Here is a 22,698-nt window from a genome sequence, read left to right on the forward strand (position 1 = left end):
CAGTGGGCAGGGCAGGCACAGACACACGGGAAGTGCTTGGGACCTTACCCAGCCCTGTGTCCTGGTGACCAGATGGTCGTCCCAAGCAGGGGACGCTCATCCCCTGACATCACCATTACCAGTGTGACAGGTTCATTCATGGACACTCACCGAGCATACTCCCTGAGCCCCGGGGACATGAGGGGAAACATGGCCATCATGCTCCCTGCCCTCCTGACACTGGGGTTCTAGGCAGAGCCTGGCAAGTTGCCAGTCAGCACTGAGATAAACAGAGGAAGCACAACGTCTAAGACATGTATACAGGGAGTCTGCAGGATGCTGTGATGGACAATCTGGTGGGGTGGGGAGGCTCTAGGTGAGCGTCCTGGCCCAGCCATGCCCCAGCTGGGACAGCGCCACACCAGCAGCATCTCCTACTCTCAGCATCGCTCCGAAACTCTCCTGCGTGTCATCACTCTCAGATTTACGGCAAGCCTCTCGAAACTGCTCATAGCATCGGTTTGTGCCATCTCTTGGGGGTAGTAGGCTGCCTGTTTACCACCTGCCACATGAGGAGAAACATCTGCCCAGCCCAGAGGCACACACCCTAGCTCTAGAGTCCAGCTGTGCATTGTGACCAAAAGCTCACTCAGTCAGGCATAGAGAACACCAGGGAGCTCGAGGCTACTTTGCTAAGTCACGGCCTCACAACACTGACTTCTTCTCCCTCACCTGCCCAGGAATCAAGTCTTCTTTTATCAGTTCCAAACAAATAGGAAGAAAGGGGGGAAGGGAAGGGGTGGGAGGGAGGGAGGAAGGGAGAAGGATTGATTTCAATCTATGGAAATCATTAACCTTTTATTTCCACTCTGAGCAGCTGGCTGGTGTCTGCCCTTTTCAGCTCCTCCATTCACCCAGTTCCAGGAGCAGGCCTACGTGGGGAGGACTGAGCTGAAGCCCACAGCCAGAGTCCAGGCAAGCGGCAGCACACAGAAGCCTCATTTAAATGGACAGACAGTGGGACGTCTAGAAAGCCCAGCCCCACAACAATGAAACGTGAATCCTTTTTTTTCCCCTTAATCATTCGGGAGTTCTCTGTCATCTGTGATCACTCTGACATCCGGGTACCCTGACTCCAAGAGGAAGGTCTGTGAGTCAGTCAACAAATGTTTCATGAGCATTTCACTGGAGGTTCAGACCCTGTGATAGGTACTGGGGCTAGAGTGGGGACAAGCTGGGACAAGGAAGAGAAAGAGTACAGTGTAAATGGTGGGGAAGGGTATTAACAGGCAGTTTATTAAAAGAAGGAGAAGGAGGACGGCGGGGTAGGGGTTGGGGGATGATGGAGGGGAAGAGAGGAAGAGGACATGATCCATGAACCTATATAAAATGGTCAATTCTCCTACATGGTCCCATAGGAGAAGTGAACCAAAGTGACTCAGGCCCTCAGTCTGATGTCCCGACAATGAGCCACCATTCCAGTGAGAGGGGCTGAACCAGCTCATGTTTTCTTGGGACTGGTGACTTTCTCCAATGGTGGGGGGGTCTAAGACACCCGATTACCGCAATCCTCAGGTGCTGAGCCACCGACAACTCCTCCAAACAACTGGCACCCCAAATCCAGGCAGCTTGGTGCTGGTGAGTGTGTCCACAGCCCCTCACACACCCACCAGGCTGTGCTATGACACGCTCCAGGAAGGGAGAGGGTAGGGTGTCCAACTGTGTCCGAGCTCATGCCAGGCTCACTCACCTCTCTGAGGGATGGCAGGCGGCCAGCACCAGGCCTTCTCTATGTCATGGCACCCATGCCCACGCTCTGTGACACTGTGTGGCCTACTTCAAACCCTGGTGCAGGGCCGGAGAGCCACTGTGCCACACCGAGAGTAATTACCGAAACAACGTAAAGGGAGCTGCTACTTTTTGCCCGTAAGATGGACAAGGACTGAAAGACTAATGATAGTCAGATGCTAGAGCAGAAAGTGAAGAAATGGTAGCTTTGCAACCACACAGGTGGGAGCATGAGTGAGCAGATGCTGCCTGGGGGACAAGCCGGCAAGGTACCAAAAGCCCTGATCTTACTCCTAGAAACACATCCCAATAAATGCATCAAAGAAATGGACAGAAGTTTCTCTGCAGGAGAGTATATTATGTGATTGCTTATAATGGTGAAACACTGTTCATGACATCAATGCTCACCAAGAGACAACTGATGATTGGGACACCCAGAGAGAAGACGGTTATGCCGTGACGCAAAAGAATAGAAATATGTCTTCATTAGCATGGATGGATGTCCACAACATGTACAATTTCAAAAGAAAAGAAAAGCTGGTTATAAGAAACTATAATCCAATGTTTTACAAGTTTATATAAACACCACACATGTATGCATATGCACATGCCCAAATAGAAAACCATCTGGTAGAATAGAAATTAAGATGGCTAAAAGCAAAAGGTACTTAAAGATGTTGTGCTGTTATCTCTACTTTCTCCTTTATCATTTTTTCACATTTCTTTTCTTTTATAATAACCATGTATTATATAACCAGTAAAAAAAACAAAAACAAACAAACCATAAAACTTAAGAAGAAAGAAAAAAAAAACATGGTTGAGGTGAGTTACATAGAAAACTCCAAACTAAGTCTTGGGGTTTTGGCTCTGAACATGGAAAACTTAAGAGTCAAATATTTGGGAATGGGACAAAAAAATCCATGAATTTGGGGCAGGTTTGGCACAGTGGTATTACCCTAAAGAAGAACTCTTTCTAGGGGTCAGCATCCCAGAACTGCAAGACCACTCCATACTGTTCACCACGCCAGCCAACTTCCAGCACTCAAGGTGCTGGGAGAGGGGGGTCTCGAGGAGCTAGGAGACAAATGGCACAGACAGCCCAGCTGTCCTCCCTGCCTCGCTTGGCAGAAGCTCGTGCCCCTCAGGAGGCAGGGAGCTGCTCACTGGCAGTGTGGGTGGGACAGCAGCCTCCCGGCCTCCCTGTGAGGCTCCGGAGTACGTCAGCGGAAACCCCAGCCCCATCCATTTGGGGCGAACTCCAGGAAGACCATGCGGTTCCATGTGGTCTTACCCTCAACCATTAACCAAGAATGGCTCACTGACCTCATTAGAACTGGTGTGGCCAGACCACTGCTATTTTCTGTGTCTTCTGGTTTGAGGTTTCTGCTCTAAATTCTCTTACATATATGTATGGAATTTTGCAATCCAGTTTGCACAGAGAGAGTGAGAGAAGGAGACGGGGAGGGAGAAAGAAAAGCAAGTGGCCCGCAACATAAAAAAGAAGAGTCTTTTCCTTCTTCACTTGTGACTTAAAACATTCGGTTTTCTCAGAAACAAATTTACTCCTCTTTCAAGGAGCAAGTTTTGAAAATTTGAGGTGAGATGACACATGAACACAAGGCAGGAAATGTTCTTATGTATGTACAGCACCTCCACTAAGGCCACCCTACTAATGCTTGATAGATTTCACTCTTAAGACTTCTGCAGCTCATTTCGGGCTTAATATTCAAAGAGTCCTCACAATCTAAGAGTCCCTTTATACAGGGAGGATCAGTTCTGTCTTAAGAACCTTTACTTAATGTATAAATTTATAAACAAAAGGGTTTGATTTCATTTCCAACTTAATGGGGGTCCTTTTGAAAGTGTCTGCACCAACAATTTCACCTTGCCTGCAGAGACAAATGGTTTTTGTTTTGTTTCGTTATTAATCCTCGCCCGAGGATATTTTTCCATTTATTTTTAGAGGGAGTGGAAGGAAGGGGGAGAGATAGAGAGAGAAAAACATTGATGTGACAGAGACACGTTGATTGGTTGCCTCCCACACACAGCCTAATGTGGGCCAGGGGTAGAGTCTGCAACCCAGGTACGTGTCCTTGACAGTAATCAACCTGGGAAGTTTCTGTGCGCAGACTGGTGCTCTATCCACTAAGCCAAACTGGCTAGGGCGATATAGATGGTTTTTATACCAGAAGTGTTCATATGGCCCTGTAGATATTAATCCCTTCCACAGCATATATTTTTGGTACAGAGCATGCTTTCCCTGGGCACACCCTGCTTGTCATGCCTCTGTGTGTGTGTGTGTGTGTGTGTGTGTGTGTGTGTGTGTGTATATATATTTACATAAAAACAAAGATGTGTTTTATAGTCATACATATGTAGACACACTCATCAAAAAACATCTAGAGGAAGTCGCCTTAATAGAACCCTCTAGCTTATTGGAAGACTGGTGTAAATCTCTTCTGCAGGGGAAAAAATATCCATCTTTTGGGGAAGGTAAATGTTTATTAAATGCAAATGCTGGTATTCGCTACCCAGGAAAAACGTTGTGCTGCATGTGGCATTTCTCGATAAAAAGCCTTCAAGTCCCAGGTCCCTTCAGATAAACCCCTATCGGTGAAGCGATGCGTGAATGCCCTGAAATTGAATTACTGTACAACAGCAATTACTTTCCACAGTACAGCTGTAATGGGAAACAGCTCTGCAGTGCACAGCAGGCGGCTACAGGAAGGGGGACTTCACATGCAATCTAGTCTCTCCAGCCTTTCCCCAGGAGCAAGCGTGTTTATTTTTAAGCAAAACACTCTTTTTTAGAGTGCTGGATTTATCACTGTATCGATATAATTTAAAAAATAAGTGAAACAGGATGAAGTTTATGTCCAGGTATGAGCTTCCGAGTGCCTCCAAAATTTACTCAATAGCTTATCCAAGGTTTGGAAACAACAGACTCCTCCTCACTTTGTGAGTTTAGCTACAACCTGCTTTTTATGTCTCCTCACTGTCCCCGTTGCATTTGAACAACAAAGTACTTAATGTTTTGGCTGCTGTGTGGCCGGAATAGATACCATCCTATAATCCCTCTCTCTGGAGGGAGGCCTGGACTCTGCCCTGCCCGTTTGTGAAAGCCACGTGGGTCAGTGCCTTCCCAGGAAACCAGGAACTCCTGAGAGACAAAGACCAAAGGAAGTTACAAGTCTGACCCAAATCAGTGTGACGAAGGGAGTGCCGCCCCAGAGCTGCTCCAACAATCAAAGGCAACAACCGCTCTGGAGAATCCACCCTTTGAACACCATTCTGGAGAACCCTAGTACACATTCACATATTCTCCAAAGTCCTTCTTGTGGTCATTTCCTGGCTCACTCTTGCAGGCTGTGCTGCTCATCTTGAGCCTGTGGGCCATTTTGAAACCACAAGACCATCACCTCCCCTTGAAGTGCTGGAATCTGTCCCCAAAGTGGGTCCCTATAACCAGAGATGCCTGTAGTGGCCTGGTCACTTCCTACAGTCTCCTCCAGCTACACACTTCTCTGTGCCCACCCGGAGGCCCCTGGGGCTCAGATGGCCCTTCCAGTGGGGTGATGGTTTGTGCTCCTCCTAGTTATGGCTGGGATATCAAAGACAAAGGAAAGGCTGTGTAGTCTGCCCACACAGCCAAGGCCATGGGATGCACATCCTTGGCCTTCTCCCTCTTCTCAAATCAGGGAGAGGAACTGGTCACCATCAGCAAGACAGAAGAATGGGGAGCTGTGTCAATTTTGCCTCCGTCAGTATTTCACAGGAGCTCTGACCTATGACAAGCCGTGCGTTTCCAGGTGTCACGTGGGAAGGCCCATGGGAGTCGTCAGGCGGCACACTTCCTCCCGTCCAGCATGTGAAATATCTCCTTGAAATGTTAATGAACTGGAAGCAAATTGATTCCATTCCTTGTCCATTTATAGGACTTAAAACTTGATAAACCGCTCAGCAGCATTAAATGAGGACTTGGTTGCGTGAACACGTCTGGACAAAGAAGTTGGGAGATAAGGCTCAAGGCACAAGTGTTATCCGCGAGAGCAAGGAGCAGCGTGGCTGCATCAAACTCGATTTGGCTCTAAGTCAAAACAACCCACTGCCATCCTCCAAGTGGACTTGGAAGAATGATTTAAACCGCCGATGGCATTAAAACGTGCTAGAAAATATTAGTTAAGAAGTGATGCCATCGTGATGCCGCCATTATGTTAATGGCAATTATTAAAGCTAAGGTTATTTGTAATTTGCTGGCCTGGAGAGAAAAAAAAGTTACATATAGTCCATTACCAACCAGATGACAGAGGTTATGTAATGGGCAGGCCACTTTAGGTTTCCCATTTGCTTCAGACATCTGACAGGGAGAAAATGGGACTTTCTGTGATAGGATAATTGCATAGTGGAGAGTAATTCAAATAGGGGACGAGTATGATAAAATCACTCTGATTCAACTAATCACTGGGGAAAGCGATGGGGTAAAATGATGAAATCAAGCCAGAAGCGACAGAAAGGATCAACACTGCTTAACAGCCGAGAGACGGCAGGCCTGCGGAGGACGGGGTCTCCTTTTTCCCCAGCACTAACTTAACTGCCTTCGCAGACTAAAGGTGTGAGTGCAGTTTTCTAAATTGCTATTTCCAGTCTCATAAATATTTCATGTACGTCCATGGAAATGCTAGTAACCAGTGCTGTTGGTGAGCCAGTTTTCTCACTTAGGTCCCTGCGTCCGCCCAGCCGCCCAGCATTGATGAGCACTTGGCGCTGCATCATCACTGGCAGGAAGACACTCCGGAGGCGCTAGAACCTCCGACCCTGCTCAGGTTGCTGAGGGTGCGGATGGGCGCTTGGAAATGGGAGACCGTGAGGCTCCGCAGTGATTGAGTGAATTCTAAAACGTTTCTTCTCCATTTGAGAAGAAGGCTGCGGCTCGGTGGGTGGCGTGGGGAAGGAAGGACCCCGGGGCACCGAGGTGTCTTCTAGGACAAATGCTGCAGATGATGCTCCACTGCAAACGACAGGCACATCGGGATTGGAGGCGTCTGCCCTCCAGATGTTCCCAAGTCCCACAGGCAAATATCAACCGTGCCTATTCAAGAAGTGGGGTGTCATTATAGTATATAAAAGTCACAGCCTCTGCTCCCCTGGCCTCAACATGAACCCACATCCAGGAGATCTCTCAGTGGCCACCTCATCTCACTCCAAATGCCACGTAGTTCATGACTGTGGCCAATAGAGCCACACAGCTGACAGTGAGACCAGGTCAATTTCAACGACGAAACCGTCTCCAAACCAAACTCCAACCTGACACACAAGCCCTCCCTCCTGTTAACACTGGGAGGAGGAGCCACTCTCACTGGACCAGTCAGCCTGGACTTTGTGGCATCTAGTGTGCTTGCAAAGGGCCCTGTACATCTATTTTGAAATATATGACATACACATTTCAGAGCACTGGGTATATGCCTGGGTCTGTGGTAAGTGGCTCTAAAGCAGTGGTTCTCAACCTTGGCTGCACATTAGAGTCACCTGGGAATGTTTTTAAAATCCTGATTTCTGGGCCTCGTCCTCCGGAAATTCTGTTTCTTTGTTATGGGGTGGGGCCACAACATGAGTAACAAAGAAACAGAATTTCCAGAGGATGAGGCCCAGAAATCAGGATTTTAAAAAGATTCCCAGGTGATTCTAATGTGCAGCCAAGGTTGAGAACCACTGCTCTAAAGCAGAACTTTTATTAAACTTCACACTTCTAGTTGTTCCCCCACTTAGCTGAGTAAAGCTGTTTCTCTAAACGCCAAAGCTTAGGAGGTGACAAAGGCAAGCACTGAACCCAGGTCAGACTCATGCTCTTACCTACTAATCTATAATCCCTCCTACCCTGAATCAAAATAGTACAGAAATGCCTAGATGGAGTGGCTCAGCAGTTGAGCATTGCCCTGTGAACCAGGAGGTCACAAGGTTCGATTCCTGCTCAGGGCACATGCCCAGGTTGTGGGCTTGATCCCCAGTGGGGGACATGGAGGAGGCAGCTGATCAATGATTCTCTCTCATCACTGATGTTTCTATCTCTATCTCCCTCTCCCCTCTTCTCTGAAATCAATTTAAAAAATAGTACAGAAAAGTTTCAGGGTTAAGCAAATGTGTGGGGTCATCAGGTTTAAAGCAGAAATAACTTGTGGAAATTTCTGTGGCCAATTAAGTGTGAGAAAAGCTAAAGTCAAAAGTGTTCCTTTATAACAAAGTAATTCTGGAGATGATTATTAAAACTGGAAGGTAAGCAAACTATACATGATTAGAAATAAAGAAGTCTGCATATTGCAATTCTTTCCCATAATCCTGTGCCAATATGGCAATATAGGATATTACAACATTCCCATGTCCTAAAGCAAGAACGGAGGATGGCCTGTTTAGCTGACTACAAGGAATAAAGTCGGAAACCACCTTGGAAATCCAAAATAATATATCTGTGCACTGTAGTTCTATTCATCCTGCTGATAATATGAAAGTTCAGGGAGCTCCTACCAGTCAATAAAGCTTTATATTTATAGTAATAGTCCACTAGTGACAAAGGAACTTCTGACTTCATCTAGATTCATTCACTTCATTGAGATTTCCAGTTCCATATTTTGGCAAGCATTGCTTAAATTTTGTATAGGTGCTTAGTTGATCCCAGGGACCTTTGAGTGATAATTTGGGAATTAGGAAATGCATCACACAGTCCTAAGCCACCCTCTCTGGCTATACAATTAACATTGCCTCTGGTGAAAGCATCCTATATGATAAAAGGCTAATATGCAAGTCAACTGAACAGCAGAACCACAGGTCGCTATGCTGCACACTGACCACCAGGGGGCACACGCTCAAGGCAGGAGCTGCCCCCTGGTGGTCAGCACACTCCCTTAGGGGGTGTGCTGCTCAGCCAGAAGCCCTGAGCTGGGTTCATGGCTGGTGAGCGCAGCAGTGGTGGCAATTCTAAGGATGTCCTACTGCTGAGGGCTCCCGGACTGCAAGAGGACTCAGGCCAGCTAAGGGACCCCCCGAGTGCACGAATTTCGTGCACCAGGCCTCTAGTAAAATTATAAAATGAAATATAGGACCTGAACCATATATGGAGAGGGCAATCCTGTCCCTAGTAATGCCTCTTCCTGGTTCACTAGACTTATGAAAAGGAAGAGTTCACATGAGAGCTGAGTCAACTTTGGTCTCTTGAGAGTTGGGTTCACCAGAGCCAGTTCCCTGCAGCTGCCTTGTGTCTACAGACCATAAAGAGCTGAAGCCGAGTCACTTACCCGCACTGCTTCAGATTTCTTGTGAAACATCTCTTCCATGTTCTTTGCCAGCTTTTTCACCAGTTGGAGGCCATCGATTTCTTCTATGGCAACGTCTTTCTCATACTCTTTGTATTTCTGTAAGAAGGGAGGGAAACAATGAAGGCTCAAGATACTGCAAAACACCTCGCCCGTGCCATCCCAGCATCTCTATCTACAAGGAGTCAGTAAAAGTAAAGTTACAATATGACTGTCTCTGTTGGATTTGGGGAGATGGGACTGTATTTCATAATTATTGAACCAATAGGGAGAAATGTAAAAAATGGCTCTGACTCTCTGGAAGCTTAACTAGCACCCAGGAAAAGAATAAACCGTGAAGCAAGTAAACTATCATCCATCCTCTTCAGTTCCTGGAATCAACACTCTACTTCCAATCTGCCCACAGTCAGCGGTTCCTCAGGAGGACTGCCTGCAGCCAACACCACTGGAAGCTGACTATTCCAGATGTGTCATCAAGTAAAAAAAAAAGAAATTCAACGTTTTTGGTTTTATTTTTCCTTGAATATCACTAAATTTTTCATGGCTGAAGACTGAGGACATAGGGTAAAATAGTCTCAAGGCTAGGACTCTAATGTGTAATTATAGCAGGAGCCAGCAAACTAGAACCCTTGGGCCAAATCCAGGCCATCATCTGTTTTTATAAATAAAGTTTTGTTGGGACAAAACGATGCCCATTTGTTTACATATTCTATCAAGGTAAGTAAGTAGTCACACAGAGACCAGAGGACTCACAAAATCTAAAATAGTTACTCTGACCCTTTATAAAGAAAGGATGTCATCTCCTGAACTGGAGTAGAAGTTAAAGAACGGCAGAGCATCTTAAGAACACTTTATAACAATGGAGCCCTTGCTATGGATTTCAGCAATTCAAGTCAGTTACTGGGGATATCATATGTACCCTCCCCGAGCTCACGGAAGGAGCATGTGCAATCAAGTACAAGACCATAAAACAACGCTTTATATAAGATCTCTTAATCTGTTCCTCTGTTCCATAAGAGACTGATTTGACCTACAATTCACCCAAATTCTCACAGTGTTTCGTTTAAAACCCATCACATGCCCTGGTAACTGGTCTGCTTAAGCCATTCTCAGAGTGGTCCAAGCACCCCTGTGGGGTCTCTGAGACCCTTTTTGGGACCCGGGCAGTGCCCCCTTTTACCAAGAGCATATCCATGTGAAGCCAGATTTTCTTCATAGATTTCAACAAATCATCACAGACTGAAACCAGAAGCAGAGGAAAATCACCCCTCCTCTTACACCAAGCATGAGAGATATTTGCAAAAATGAAAAGGGCCAATCCTCTAACTAAATTTTCTGTTTTAGAAAATACATTTGTTTTTCATAAAATATGTTATTCACGTTAACATGTAAGAAGTTTTTATGTTTTGAATTAATAATTTTTAAATTTCTTAGTTTTAATTTCTAATTTGGCAAATATCAATAAACATAATCTATATAAGCAAAAGGTCTTAGCGATCTCTTCAATATTTTGTAAATGGAGTTCCAAATACTTTTAGTGTGAACAGGAATCACTTCCATTTATGCAGCAATAAAGGGCTGGGAACTGAAAATACTGGGGGCTTTACAATAACTCTTATTTGTGGAGAGAACTAAATCAGTTAATAACCTCTCACCCCAAGATCCTAAGGCTCTGCCTCTTACCTTGACTCTAGTAACCTTGACAGTCATTTTTGAAGTGAATGACTTTTTAAAAATAAGATCATTTTTAAGATATAAATTTATAAATAGAGATAAAATGTAAATTCATCTTTAAAAATGTAAACTAGACAGAGGTTCAGTTTTTCCTCACCCCAAGGAAGGGGGAGTGTGTGTGTGTGTGTGTGTGTGTGTGCACGCACTCACACGCGGGTGAGAAAACACTTCCCTTCCTAGAGCACATTCCCAAGTCCTTTGAGGCAAGAATACTTGTGTCTTTAAAAATAAAAGATTAGAGTTTAAAAACAGAGGGAGTGACTCTAAGGAAATGAATGTAGAGAGAATTCCTCTGATCCTTAACACTAAAATGAAATTCCTAGAGTCTGGGGGCTTCTGGCCACACCGAGGGCCCAGGGCCCACCGCTGGACTCTGGAACAGGCAGGAAGGGACCCTCGGGCATTGGGCCTCTCACCTGAACATCAGGCCCAAGGGCTTGGGGTTTCTCAGAATTAAGGTAATCCTGACAAAATAAAGTGCTATTTCAGATCACCTGCATCTAGACCAAGACAGACACCTGCTACATTGTTTATAAGATGCTCTGAGCTGCTCTGCACAGTCCCATAATGGACCTGGAGCTGAAAGAGACATTTTTCTCCCTGCTCCCTGGAAACATCCATAAAAATCTTATGTGTTTGTATCGAGAGTCTCTCTTCTATCTCACCTAGAAAACCCATATTCCTTCTTCTAACTTTCCCCTCCGCCTCAACAAGGGGGTCCTGGTTCCCCAAGACAAGGAGGATGCGCCCTCCCTCTGAGCCCCAGAGCACCCCGTGCTCTTCTCTGTAAGGTCTGTGGTCCAGGGTGTGAGGACAGGTCCCCGTGGTCACCCACCAGGCCACAGCAGACACTCACAGGACCTCTCTGGGTGAAGCTTGTTGAAGAACAATTGTGGTGTTACAAGTCAAGCAACAAGCCAGCGATGCAGCTGCACTGGCCTATGGTTCTGTAAGGGTGGCCTCCCAACCCCTTGGGAGGTTGACTGGCTCAGCCTGGGATGTGGGACTCCAGTCAGCCCACGCCTGGCTCAGGCTAACAGCGTCCTCTGCTGTATGAAGAAAACTTCAATGGCAATTACTGGAAACTTTCCCTAAGTTCAAATGCAAGCCAATGTCTTTGGAGCCAAAAATCCTGGGGGTTCTCTGCTGCCCGCCAGATGTGCTCCAAAAGCCAGCAGCAGAGACCAACTCATAGCCAAGGCTGATTCACTACCAAAAACACAAAGTTCAAGAAGTGAGTGAAACCAAACAAAACTAATGTCCGTCTAGTATTTACAGAGGCAGTGAAATCAATCTCTGTCTTAAGTAATTCTGAAACTAACGTTGATCTAGAGATTTAAGATAAAGAAAAATAAAATGGATTTCACAATTGGCCTGTACTTGAATCTTTTGGCTTTTATATAGGAGGGCCATTATTCTGGCCATATCTGTTCCTTGCATGTGTTTCTCTCCCAATAGAGTTCTAAAAGGGAATCAATTCATTTCTCACTGTCCCCCAAGATCTTCCTGCGTCTTCTCTCCTTCTGAATCTGTTCTGTGAAAAGGAGCCGTTGACTTTTTGGGGAGTTGTCAGTCTCCCAGGACTATTGGGTGCCTGGTGACCTAGCTAACCAATCTCAGCATGAAGCTCTTGCCAAGCCAAGGACTCCAGATGTGGGACAAGCATAGCCGTTCACTGGATCCATTCCTCTGCCAGCCTGTCTCCTCCTCACCTCCCTTCAGGACACATGACAATGGGTCCTCTCAGCTATGAGTCAAGCCCATGCTACTTTCTCATCACCCTGGGGAAGTTAGTCCATAAGGAAAAAAACCTGCTTTTCAAGATGTGTTGATGCCTGTTGGAATCAGGACAGAACAACGTAATGCCTTACTCTTACCAGGAAACATCACACTTTGCTGGAATCAAAGGATTTTCAAGAACAGAGAGATTAACCCAGGACAGTCATTAATCAACTGCAAGCCCTTAGCAGTTTAGAATGCAACATCAAAACCTTTAAAAACGTGCCTCAGTGTGAAACCAAGCGATTTGACTTCCAGCAACTGGAGGGAGTAAGCTCAACAGTACAACAGAATTCCACATGGCCATCCCAAAAGTGTATGGAAGAAGGCAGGAATTGTGCATGCAGTGTGATACGATATGGTACAGACAGTAATCGGTGCTTTTTATTTTCAGTTACTAACCTGCACACGCGCAAGCACGCAAACACGCAAACACACACACACACACACACACACACACACACACACACACACACACACCCCTGCTAGAAGGAGGCACCAAGTGTTCACAGCTGGCTATACAATTACAAATGGGTTTCTTCCTTTCTTGCTTACCTGCATGTTCTCATTTTTACAATGAACACACATTGGAAATTAGAAAATATAAAAGTTGTAGTTGTATGTAGAGTAGCATATGGGCGCCTCATAAACAGATTCCTGCAGGGGGACGTGGTCCCAATTAGAAACTGTGTAATTAAGCAGCACGTCTTCATTAGCAGAGCTTGAGGAAGTCGGTACAATGAGTCAGTCCTCCGTCTATCCCAGGCCCAGCACGGTGCCAGAAGCTCTTCACAAATTAATTCGTCTCATCCTCACAGCCACCCTGGGAGGTTGGCATTATCCCCATGTTGCAGATGGGGAACTGAGGCACAGAGAGGTTTAGTCATGTTGAAAGGCAAGTGGTTAGAGTGTGTTTTAAACCTAGAAAGGGTTAACTTCTAGTCACTTGGTCATTTGAACTTAGAAGTAAAGGGTGAAGGATTGACAGACTAAATATTTGCAAGCTGGTTTCTGAGGCTGCATTTCACCACCATAAAACCCCTGTTTCACTGATTTTTGTAGCCGATGGTGGCTTGGACTTGCCAAGAGAGTCAAGTGGCAAAAACTAGAGACATGGTCAGTTCACGAGGGCTGCAGCTGCTCCCAGGCTGCTCCAAGTGAGCCAGAGCGACATGGCCAGGGACCACTGGGTGTCCCAAAAGTGGGCAAGATTCCACCACAGGGCCACTGAGGGGTGAGGTTAAAGCTGGACTTTAAAGGAGCAGATGCAGCTCTTGACAATAAAAATACCCTGAGGGAAATGAGCAAGCCCCCTCAGAAGGTGGCCCTGGAGCCTTAATTATAAATGACACCATGGATGTGTTTGGGCTACAAATCCTCTTTTGTTCTCTCAGGTATCAAGACTGTGCTGGAGGCAAAACAGCCCAAGCTCCTTTCCCTCCAGGTGGCCTCCCACACAGCTGTACAGGCAATGGCTTTGTTTCCTACAGGTTCAAGGGCTGCCTTAGCAATTACTTGTTTCGCATAAAAGCAGTCCTCCTTCCACTGGGAAAAGGAGTTAGGAAAGTATCAGCAGGTCCCTGAAAACATAAAGGAAGCCAGAGGGGAAGATGAGCATGGAAGAGACATTGTGCCACCCAATTAAAGGTTCAGGCCAGCCTGGATTTGAATACTGTCTCCAGTGTCCCATTTACTTGTTCTGCAAACATCTCTTTTGTGTCTCTGGTATACTGGGCGGGGTACTAGACACCCAGCACAATGATATGTAAAGCAGAACTCAATAAGGCTGGTTTTTCTAATGGTCAGTATTCTGATGAGTAAACAGGCAAAGAAGGTACAACATAGTGGTAGGTTGAACCAGTGGGGTGGGCAATGTAGTGACTCCCATATTGCTGGGCCTTTAAAGGACGACTAGGCTGGGAAGGTGGGAGACACAATAGGGGATGAGCCTGCCTGACAGAGCAAGAGGCAGGTATGGAGGTCCAGGGACAAGAAGCTGCCTGGGGCTCAAGAAACTACTCAGTTTCACTTTGTTGGCACATGGATGGTCAAGGTGGGGTACTCTAATGAGGTCAGAGTAGTGAGCAGAATCAGTCCATCAAGGGTAGTGTTCTAGGATGTAAGGGTTTGGACCTCATCCTGATTAGGGTAGGAGGGTGGGGTGTGGAGACAGGCAACAGCCAGAGCCATTGAAGGGTTTCTGGGTAGTATTGGGACTCGATGATCAGATGTGTCCTTTTGAAAAATCTTAGTGTGCAGAATGGGTAGGAGGGAGTAAAGCTGGGTGAAGACGAGGAGTTGGGAGCTGGACGCGGCCCGAACTTGGGACTCAGCAACAGCGAGAGGCCAGAAGAGTCAGAGGAATGACAGGTGGGCTCCCAGGAGACATGCAGAAGTTTGATAGTCAGACGCAGCAGCAGTTTGGGAGTTTGGTCATGTCGCTTCAAGGAAATCGCTTAACCTCCTGGGCCTCAGGGTCCTCATTCAGAATGCTGAGAGGGTTACTAGGAGGATGTCTGCGAAGGCCCCCAGCACAATGCCGGCACATAGCAGGCCCTTCCAATCCTCACAGGTTTTCCCTCTTGGCATTTCTGCTACAGATGATTCTAGTAAGGGTTGTGTTTTCGTACTGATGCCTTCCTGAACTGAAGCTCTTAATATAAGAGACAAATCCAACACGGTGGGGATGATGTCAATGCTCTTCACTCTGCCACCCTTGTCCTCTGGGCACCCCCGATCCCCCGCAGGGCTTGGGGCCATAGCCAGGGACACCTGAGCAACCCAGTCTGTGGCTTTAGCCAAGACCCGGGAGAAGGCAGAACACAGCCCTTCACAAGAGCACCTCTCAGTATGCATGACACAGAAGGCAGGCGAGCCTGAGGAACGTTTTATTCCCTCTGTCTCAGGAGAGCATCTGAAGCCCCCACTCCTTCTGTTAGCAGAATCAGCATTTGGCAAGAAATCTCGTGATGAGCCAAGAACATTCATCATTGGCGAAGGGAGGCAAAGAAATGCATTATTTCTGCAGCATCTACTTTGCCAGATCATTTCACACAAACACCAGGAAGAGAAAAGCACTACGTCACTGTCAGAACACTTAATGCTGTTCATACATTTGGGTCATTTTTCTCCTACGTGATGACTGCGTATCTAGGAGTGAGTCACCTGGAACAGCCTCAGAGAGGGGCTCCAGCCAGGAGGCTTCTGACCAATCACAGTTAATTGGTATAAACGCCAAACATGAAAGTGGGGGCTCTGAGGACACTCAGCACTGTGAAACATGCCCTCCGCAGGGAACGGATGAAAGGGGATCATTAGCCAAAGAGCCGGTGCATCTGAACATGGCCTCTTGGCCAAATTTTTCATCAAAAACTGCAATTTCATCTCTAAAGTGGGAAGAATTAAATCACTAGATGAGGGCTGACAGCATATCTAGAAAGAGCAACAGCAAAGCAAGGACTTGCTCAGCCCCTAGTGAGAATCTGGGGGGCTTGCCACAAAGCCAGGACTTGAGAGAATGGCCTGCTTCTCCATCCCTCTCCTAAGCCTATGGCACTTCCCTTGAAATCCCTGACCCAAATCCCCAATAAACCCTGTTCCTGGGAAAGCGCCTGGACACTGGCTATGCCCGGGCCCTTTAAGGAACATGAGCAGAAGATGCTTCCTGTTCCTACCTTAAGGTTCAATTGTCAGTCTTACTCTCTAAAATAGCCACAGTGCAGAAATAAGTTCATTAAACCAACTATTTAAGTAAGAATCACACCAACACAAAAAAAGGAACCTAAACTGAAATCACTTTTATTTTCATTCATTCAATGTGCCAGGTGGGTGGGGGGGTGTTAGCCAATACATATGTTCCCCTTGGGGTATAAAGAAGCTAAATTTTGGTTCATTTTACTTAAAATAAGTAATAGCTTGGCTGGGTGGCTCAGTTGGTTGGAGGGTCCTCCAATACACCAAAAAGTTGCGGTTTGATTCCAGCTCAGGGCATATAGCTAGGTTGTGGGTTCAATCCCCGGTTGGGACTTGTATGGGAGACAATTGATTGATGTTTCTCTCTCACATCTCTCTCTCTCTCTCTCTCTCTCACCAATAAAAAACAACATATTCTCAGATGAGGGTTTTAAAAAAGTAATAAATAAATTGGAGCAGAGCTGCATGGATCATTTCAATCTAAACTTGAGCTCTGATATCCCATCGAGCCCTGTATGTCTCCCCTGATGTCACTCCTGTCTTCAGAGCAGGTAAATCATTTATGCCGGAGGCAAGAGAGTGTTGTCTGTTCTACTGAATGTATAGCAGTCTATAAAACACAGACCTATATGTCTCCCTGAGTAGGGAGGGGTCCGTCTCGGGTACTGTGAGCAACCCAACAGTTCTGTCAACAGTGAAAACTTGGCCAAGAACAGGAAGGATGTCACAGTCATTGAGTAGGAAAAGGGTCCCAGGGAGGCGTGTAAAACAATAAAAGAGCTAAGGCCCCTGGAAAAGGAAACGACTATGAAGTATATACAATTCCCTGCCTCCTGGGAGATGACGGTGATGGAGTACCCCGTCACTTTAATGAGGCAGTCTTGAGCCAACACAAGGTGGCTGGTAAGCAGAGCAGGACTCCGAACAAGCTTGATGGGAGAGTGAGCACCATGGGAGCGGGGGGAAGTCTTTTCAGGTTGCATGTAATCCCCTTCCGTGTACATGTACATGTAAGCATGTATGTCCCTCCATCAGGGAGAACAGGAGGCAGTTCCTGTTTTGTCTTCTCTGTCTTATTTCTAGCAAAAAGGGCTGACCATGATGGGATGGATGGAAAAGGACCCGCATGGATTTTGCTGGAATACTACTGATTTGGAGCCTGGTAGCATCCTCCTCCTTGGTTTGGAATCACCCGCCAGAGCTCAAGTCAGAAGAAGATCATCAATGTGCATCCCACTCTCGAGGCAATTTGACATGGTGCTAAGACCGGGGACTCTCTAGCCAGAGGTGCTAAGTTCAAGTCCTAATGTCCCCACTTACTAGCTACGTGACAAGCTGCCTGGCCTCCATCAGCCTCCTCTCCTTCATCAGTGAAGTGGATGATACTAGACCTCAGACTGTTGTTGGGATGATCCAATGAGGTCAAGTGGGTCAAGTACCCAACAGAACGCTGGACACAAAGCACTCAAAATTGTGATGGTGATGGTGGAGGTTAGTAAAAAATCTGACCTTTGGTCTATAACTCCTGAAAAATGTCATTCTCTTGCCTCAACAATAAGAAGAAAGTCTCAATCAACATTCACAGCCTAACAGGTGAACTAGCTCTCAGTGCTGCTCTGGGAGTGGCAGTTTCCAAATACATTCACAAGGTCCTGAGGGGCCTTCAACAGTAACTCTGAAAATGGCTCCTTCTGGCAGAAACTGGGTGATAGGAGCCTACACATTTGTGTGTGTGTAGGGCTGGCGGATGATGGTTTTTAGATATGTGACTAAAGATGTTGTCACACAAACGAATCATCTACAGTTCTTACAGTCTCACCTTATAGGCAGTGTCATTTTCCTATTGTGACATAAATGTACTTAGTATTCCTCTCAACTCAATTATCGCATACGGTGTCACTTCAAATACAACACTCCAAAGCAATTACGCTTCCAAGTAAATATATTTCTAAATCCTTTAAGCTGATGTTAAGAACGCTCCTTTTTAACCATAACAACCTCCACCAAACAAGACTCATGGAACTCTAGGTCACAGAAGGCTATTCTAATATTTGAAAATGGGAAGAGCCATTTTGTACAAACAATTCTGTGTCACACAGGTGTTCTGATCAAGTGTCTCCAAGGTCAACATTAAAACAAAAACACCCACTAGTGATCCTGTGCTCTCTCAGGCCTCGTTAAGTTTAAAGAAAATCCTTGAAGTATTCTGTTTTTCACTGTCAAAACCATCAGGACAAGAGACAGTTTGCATAAGAAGAAGAGACCTTGGTTTAGAAATGACAGGAGAGGAAGGAGGACAGGGCATTACATTACAACTCAAAGAACAGAGGAGATAGGGAGAGCTGGGCCCCACCTTCTGCAGGGCTGTGGCACGTGGAGACCACTCAAGGAATCTGGAATCAGTTCTTACTCCATGGGGTGAGAAGCATGGACATGGGCTGCCACTGAGGGCAGAAGCGGTTAAGAACTTCTAGCTGGGGGGTGGGGCGGGGGGGTGGGGAGAGTAGTGTGGTTTAAATTATTTATCAAGGTACCTTCTGGTACTCTATGAATTATGGGGTCCCCAGCCCCAGTGTCCCTGGGGCCCTTGTTCTGAACTCACTGTGTGGAGTGCCCACCCCACTCCGGAGTCCCAGGGAGGCTGCTCTCGGAGCAGCTGGCTCCGCAGGGGGTGCCCTCTGAGAAATTCTACTACTTTCAGATTGTCAGGTGCTGATGTAACAGATGGATGCCCCTCCTCTCCTGGTTTACTGTCTATACTTTTTTAAAAACTCTTAATGAGTCTCATAAGCTTTTACTGTTCAACATAGTCAACTGGACAAATACCACTGATAAACAGTAGCTCTATGGTGATAAAACTGAGTGTGAGTGCTGCATCGCACTCCCTATTCCACAAGGAAAATTAAGTCAGAGGCAGGCTACTCAACCAGCTGTTGATACAGCCATCCTTGCCTAGTGTGGCAGCAGAGCACACTGCTTTAAAATTGGGAGATCCATCTGTCTACTGAACAAAACCAAATGATCTCAGTGCTTATTAAAAAATCCCATTCCCGGGTATTTTCTGGATTACTGTATGGGGGGATCTGAGGCTCTGAATATAACTACTTATGGGGCACATACATCCTTACAACACTAAACCCCAAAATAATGATTACAGACCCATGTGTGTTAGAGAAGAAAAATTTCATTGTACACATCATTTATGGGTGTGTTTTATGTACACTGACCAATTTACAGCCAACCTGCAAATAATAAAACATTACTTGACAAAGCCTGTACTACTTGGTATAGATTATTTTCTGCAGGCCACTTTTTTCAAACACATTTTTCTGATGTTCCCATTTAAAGTAATTATTCCTTCCTGCTCCCCAAAAATCAGAAGGGATAACAACAATGATGACAATAATAATAATGAATTGTTATTAGTAAGAACAACCAGCATTTATTGAACACTTACTTTGGGTGAGACAGATACTATTCCCCCCCCCCCCCCATTTTACAGGTTAGAGAACTGAGGCCTGCGTGGAGAACAGAGACACACAGGAGGATCCAAGGTTACACCACCAGTGAGTGGTTGTATTCATTAGGGGGACAGAAGCTGGTATAGTAAAAATATCCCCAAATCTCAGTGGCTTCACCCATTATAGATTTATTTCTTGTAACCATCCCATGTGGGGGATCCTTGTCATCAGGGGCTTTCCACATAGTGACTCGGGGACCCAGGTTCCTCCCATGAGTCTCTGCTCTCCTCGAAGGCCTTGAGCCTTCTGCATTCAGCCAGCAAATGGGGGTATAGGGAGTGGAGAAGGCACACCTGCTTGCTGAACTCCTTAGCCTGGAAGGGACATGCATCATCAGCTCTGCTCACTTTCCACAGGCAGAACAGACCCAGCATAAGGGAGCCTGGGAAATGGTACCAGGAGCTGGAGAGCATATCCAGGCTCTAAGTCAGTGGTTCTCAACCTTCTGGCCCTTTAAATACAGTTCCTCATGTTGTGACCCAACCATAAAATTATTTTCGTTGCTACTTCATAACTGTAATGTTGCTACTGTTATGAATCGTAATGTAAATATCTGATATGCAGGATGGTCTTAGGTGACCCCTGTGAAAGGGTTGTTCAACTGCCAAGGGGATCGCGACCCACAGGTTGAGAACCGCTGCTCTAAGTGAACACTATGGAAATAGATGCTTATGTCACCACTGGTCTGTGAGCTGCCTGTGCTGCTGTCACAGAACCAGGATTCAAACCCAGGCAGCATGGCCCCAGAGTCCACACTCTTTACCACCACACTTGAGTATAAAAGGCTTGCTAAATTGTAGACAGATGAAACCTCCGATTAAAACTTGGCTTGGAATCAACGGCAAGATGGATACTTCAGAGCTGGTGCAATCAAGCTGCAGGCTACAGGAAGGGCAATATCACCTGAGTACTTGTGGATGTAATTATGGTCAGGTCCAGGCGTTAAAGGGCAAGTTAGAGCAACACAGAAAGAAATACATTATAAACAATTCTGAGACCTTTAGTACGATTTCCTTAATCCCAGCTCAAATAAAAGTGCTATTTGATTAACATCAATGACCTTCTCCAGCATACGGTATTAGTCGCCCAGGCCCCAGGAAAGTTAATTGGCTTAACTAAAGTCTTTTTAATTCTATAGCCAAGATGTCCTGAAAATCGAAGGCAATCAATGAATGAGTCTGCAAGATCTGTAACAAGCTTAGAGCTAATGCTATTTGCAGCTGCTCAAGTGGTTCCTGTACTTACAGAGCCAAAAGCTGGAATGAGTGCTAAGACCCTGCATCTGAATGAATCTTTAACTCCATCAACTCCAAACTAAAAAGAGAGACACCAATATATGGCACCACTGGATCCCGGCTTTTTGTTGGCGAATGTAGAGAACCACGGTGGTGTTATTGGAGAAAAAACATGCCTCGTTTTTCCCAGGTGCTGGTGGGAGTGGGGTTCGTGGGGTACCGCTAGAATAAGCCTTCCCAGAGGCCCCCACAGGACGATGAGACATGGTAAAAAGCTCTATGTCCATGGAATTACATCCCTGGGTCTCCAAAGTCCCATTTCCCTTGGTCCCGTCATAGAAGTGGAGCTGGAGGTTCAGCAAAGCTAAAAGCAAAGCCAGTGTCCAGGGTTTCCTTTCCATGTTGGAGCTGGGACCAATTCAGCATCAGGCTAGTTACAGTCCCTGAGTGCACTTTGTGTGGGGTCCACCAGGTGAATGCAGGGGAGCAGGAGCCAAAGAGCCCCAAAAGCCCAGAGTCCCACAAGTCCCAAGAGAGCGAACTCCTTTGTTAACAGGGTTAAGTGTCCCAAATCTTCTGCTGCTGGAAGTGGTCATGCCCATTCTGGCAATGACCTCTGTTCCCAGCTGTGACTGACAAACACATATCTCACCTGTGTCATCACAACTTGACTGGGCATGTATCTCTTTTCCCTTTGTCCAGTCTCCTTTCTCTGACATTTTGCAGGGAACATGCCTATAATGTCTGGCCTTCCCTTGGCTCCTTTTCTATGATTAATAACTAGTTAATTCTAACGGTATCAGTGAGATCGTGCCTAATAGTGACGAACCCGCCCTCCCTCCCGCGGGCAGGAAAAGCTGAAGACTGGTCTCCCTTCTCCTTTGGGAAACCTTTATAAAAATGTTGGGAAGATTCTGTTCCCTCCTACTGATTTCAGGGCAGAGAAAAATAACCCATGGCGTCAACATTTTCACGGAAACATCCTCTTGCCTCACCTTGCCACAGCTACACTTATCTGCCATAACAGTACCAAAAAGTGAAGGTGCTATCGCACAGCCATCCCTATGCTGAGATGCAAAACATAATCTGAGCCTCCCAAGAATTTAAATGTCACCAACTTCAGAACCAAATAATTTTGTTGGCATACTTCACTGAGCCCAGCACACAGGACTTCTCCCAATATCTTTAATATCAGTGTTAGAATCCGAAAGAAATTTAGAAATAGTCCATTTCAGAAGCAACAAACACAAACACCTCCAGAGGCCAGACAGGTCATTTCAGGTGAGGGGGATGGAGCCAGGCTGGGACCTGGGGCAAACAGCAGACCTTCGTCTCATCCTAAAACGGTCACTTTTTGGCTGATCGTTGTGGGTGAGGGGCACACTGTGGTTATCCAGTCTTCTTTTTTTTAAAAGAAGCCAGAAATCCATGATTTTATGTGAAATCACCCATTGGGTCTCTTTCTTTGAACCCTCTGGCACCCAGATACAAAATGTCAGTAAACATCTTCCTCTTCGTTCCTCTTCACATAAGGAGACCGAGACAATAACATGGTCTCCCACAGGCAGTGGGGTGCTGGGCAGTGTGGGGACTGCTTCCGGGAAGCTATCACTAACCCCCAAACCAGGCGCTGCTGTGACCTCCACCGTGAAATGAAACTGAGGC

At 46.2% G+C, this 22,698-nt stretch overlaps 1 protein-coding gene across 2 annotated transcripts in view; it reads right to left on the bottom strand.

The window, feature by feature from the left end:
- The window catches only part of CACNA2D3 (calcium voltage-gated channel auxiliary subunit alpha2delta 3), an 809,032-nt gene that overhangs the window by 629,309 nt on the left and 157,025 nt on the right, over positions 1-22,698 (bottom strand). For both annotated transcript variants that reach the window (XR_004971472.1, XM_036331880.1), the window contains exon 3: positions 9,054-9,170. Coding sequence is in view for 1 of the 2 variants with exons in the window: in XM_036331880.1 (XP_036187773.1) it covers positions 9,054-9,170 (117 nt within the window). In the remaining variant the exon portion in view is untranslated. The remainder of the gene's footprint in view (positions 1-9,053; positions 9,171-22,698) is intronic.

The sequence above is a fragment of the Myotis myotis genome, unplaced genomic scaffold (genome assembly GCF_014108235.1).
Source record: "Myotis myotis isolate mMyoMyo1 unplaced genomic scaffold, mMyoMyo1.p scaffold_m19_p_13, whole genome shotgun sequence".
NCBI lineage: Eukaryota > Metazoa > Chordata > Mammalia > Chiroptera > Vespertilionidae > Myotis > Myotis myotis.